The sequence below is a fragment of the Agrilus planipennis genome, unplaced genomic scaffold (genome assembly GCF_000699045.2).
Source record: "Agrilus planipennis isolate EAB-ADULT unplaced genomic scaffold, Apla_2.0 scaffold332, whole genome shotgun sequence".
Classification (NCBI taxonomy): Eukaryota; Metazoa; Arthropoda; class Insecta; order Coleoptera; family Buprestidae; genus Agrilus; species Agrilus planipennis.
Window position 1 is genome coordinate 7,197 of NW_020439024.1, and position 1,988 is coordinate 9,184.

Sequence of the window (1,988 nt, forward strand, 5' to 3'; positions counted from 1 at the left end):
CTCTAAAACTTGAACATTGAGGGAGACGCCAAAAATTTCGAGATTTAGAATTTTCGACTTATGGAGGATTTTGATTCGACTTGTACGGTTTAAGATTTGGTGTACTTACATTGTCGGTAATTTTTAATGTCGCTAACTTAGCTTTCTTCGAACTGAAGGCATAGTAAGTTTTAAATTGTCGAGTTGTAAAAGTTAATAATAAAACATTGCTATGTTCGAGATCATCGTCATCATCATAAAGTCGTCAGTTCTAAGATACAGAGGTTTAATTTGTATTTTCGAGTTGTAGAGGGAAAATATGTCCCAAATGGGTTGTGGGACTCACTGATTATTTCGATTACTAGAGGCTTGAGATTTCACGTAATGGAGGTTTTAGTGCTTGAAGGGAAGGGAACAAAACATTTTTTCAAGTTTTGGAGGTGTTCGACTTGTCGAGGTTCGATTTAAGGAGATTTTGCTGTTTTTATAAAAAAAGCAATCAAAAATACAGTAAATCTTTTAGTACGTTTTGATGGTAAGTTTTCAGTGAAATTATTGCAACTACCTTCATTGCATAAGTTTGGTTGAAAAGTATGTGGTAATGCACTAATAATATTACGAAGAGGCAATATGGGCGTAATATCGAATTTTAGACAGACATAGCCATTTACTTGTGTTTGCTGCTATTTGAATTTACGGAATAGCCTATATTACGGGACAGGGATGCTAATCAAATCAATAATATTGAAATAAAACAAAAGTAAGTTTTAGCAATAAAAATATAATAAAACAAATCGACAATTGTTTCGATCTATTCGGTAATTTTCTATGTAGAGTACAGCAATATGTTACATATTTCTGTACTCTTGAAGGTTGGTCGAGACAACTGCCGAGTTGTTTTATTATATTTTTATTGTTGATATTCTCTTGTGTTTTATTTAATTATTAAATATGTTTCTTCGCATATACATCTACAATAGTCTTAACAAATTAATGCGATTTTACAACGTTGGGTCAACCAGTTAAGCGTATTCTCGTAAGCCCTAATGATGATGAAGATGGACGGCATGTGGTACAACGTGGGCGGAGTGAAGAAGGACGGCTCCGTGGCTGTGACCGCCGGCGACGATACCATGGGCAGAAGGTGCGATAAGATGAGCACCGTGGTGAGCAGGTCCTACAACTGCTCCATGAGCAGAAGGTGCAATAAGGTGAGCACCGTGGTGAACGGGTCCTACAACTGCTCCGTGAGAAGAAGGTCCGATAAGTTTGGCTCCGTGGTGAACAGGTCCTACTACTGTACCATGGCTAGAAGGGCCAACAAGGGTTGCACCATGGTCTACAGGTCCTACTACTGAACCGTGGTGGGAAGGGCCAACAAGGGTTGCACCATGGTCAACAGGTCCTACTACTGAACCATGGTGGGATGGACCAACGAGAATATGCAGAAGGAAATGAGTCGCTAGTATTCAGTAATTTTTTCTTCTTCAATGTTGTTATTAATTAGATGTGCTTCTAAATTTTTCGGAAAGATAAGTACTTACTCTAAGAAACAAGGAGCAAACTTTAAAAGAAATTAAACTTAAAAGTGCATACAAGTGAACAAATTGGAATGCACTTCAGTAAATACAATCTTTCCCGAAACAATAAATATGGAGGTTAATGTTAGTTTTGGCTAAAGATAAGTTGGAAAAGGGTAATTGTGCCTTTAGTAAAATGAAAATTAAAATAAGTAATAAACAATAATGAGAATACAAATGATCAAAGTAAGAAGTTGATTATTTACAATGAACAAATAGATATAATGCAATTAACCAACACTCAAATTAATTATTTTAACTTTAATTTAATGTTCAGATCTTATATCAATTTATTGTTGGAAACTACGGATAACATTGTATTTACATTAGTATTTGTTCACCTATAGATACGTATACACTTAAACTTAGTGCAACTATTATAATTTTATATATTCTTGAAGATGTCGTAATAGACGAAACTAGAATATA

At 35.1% G+C, this 1,988-nt stretch overlaps 1 protein-coding gene across 1 annotated transcript in view; it reads right to left on the minus strand.

The window, feature by feature from the left end:
* Window positions 1-979: 979 nt before the first annotated feature.
* LOC108743418 (transcription factor MafA-like) overlaps window positions 980-1,988 on the minus strand; it is a 10,478-nt gene continuing 9,469 nt past the window's right edge. Inside the window, exon 2 of the mRNA XM_018478984.1 lies at window positions 980-1,441. Within this exon, the coding sequence (XP_018334486.1) occupies window positions 1,023-1,441 (419 nt within the window). The 3' untranslated portion in view covers window positions 980-1,022. The remainder of the gene's footprint in view (window positions 1,442-1,988) is intronic.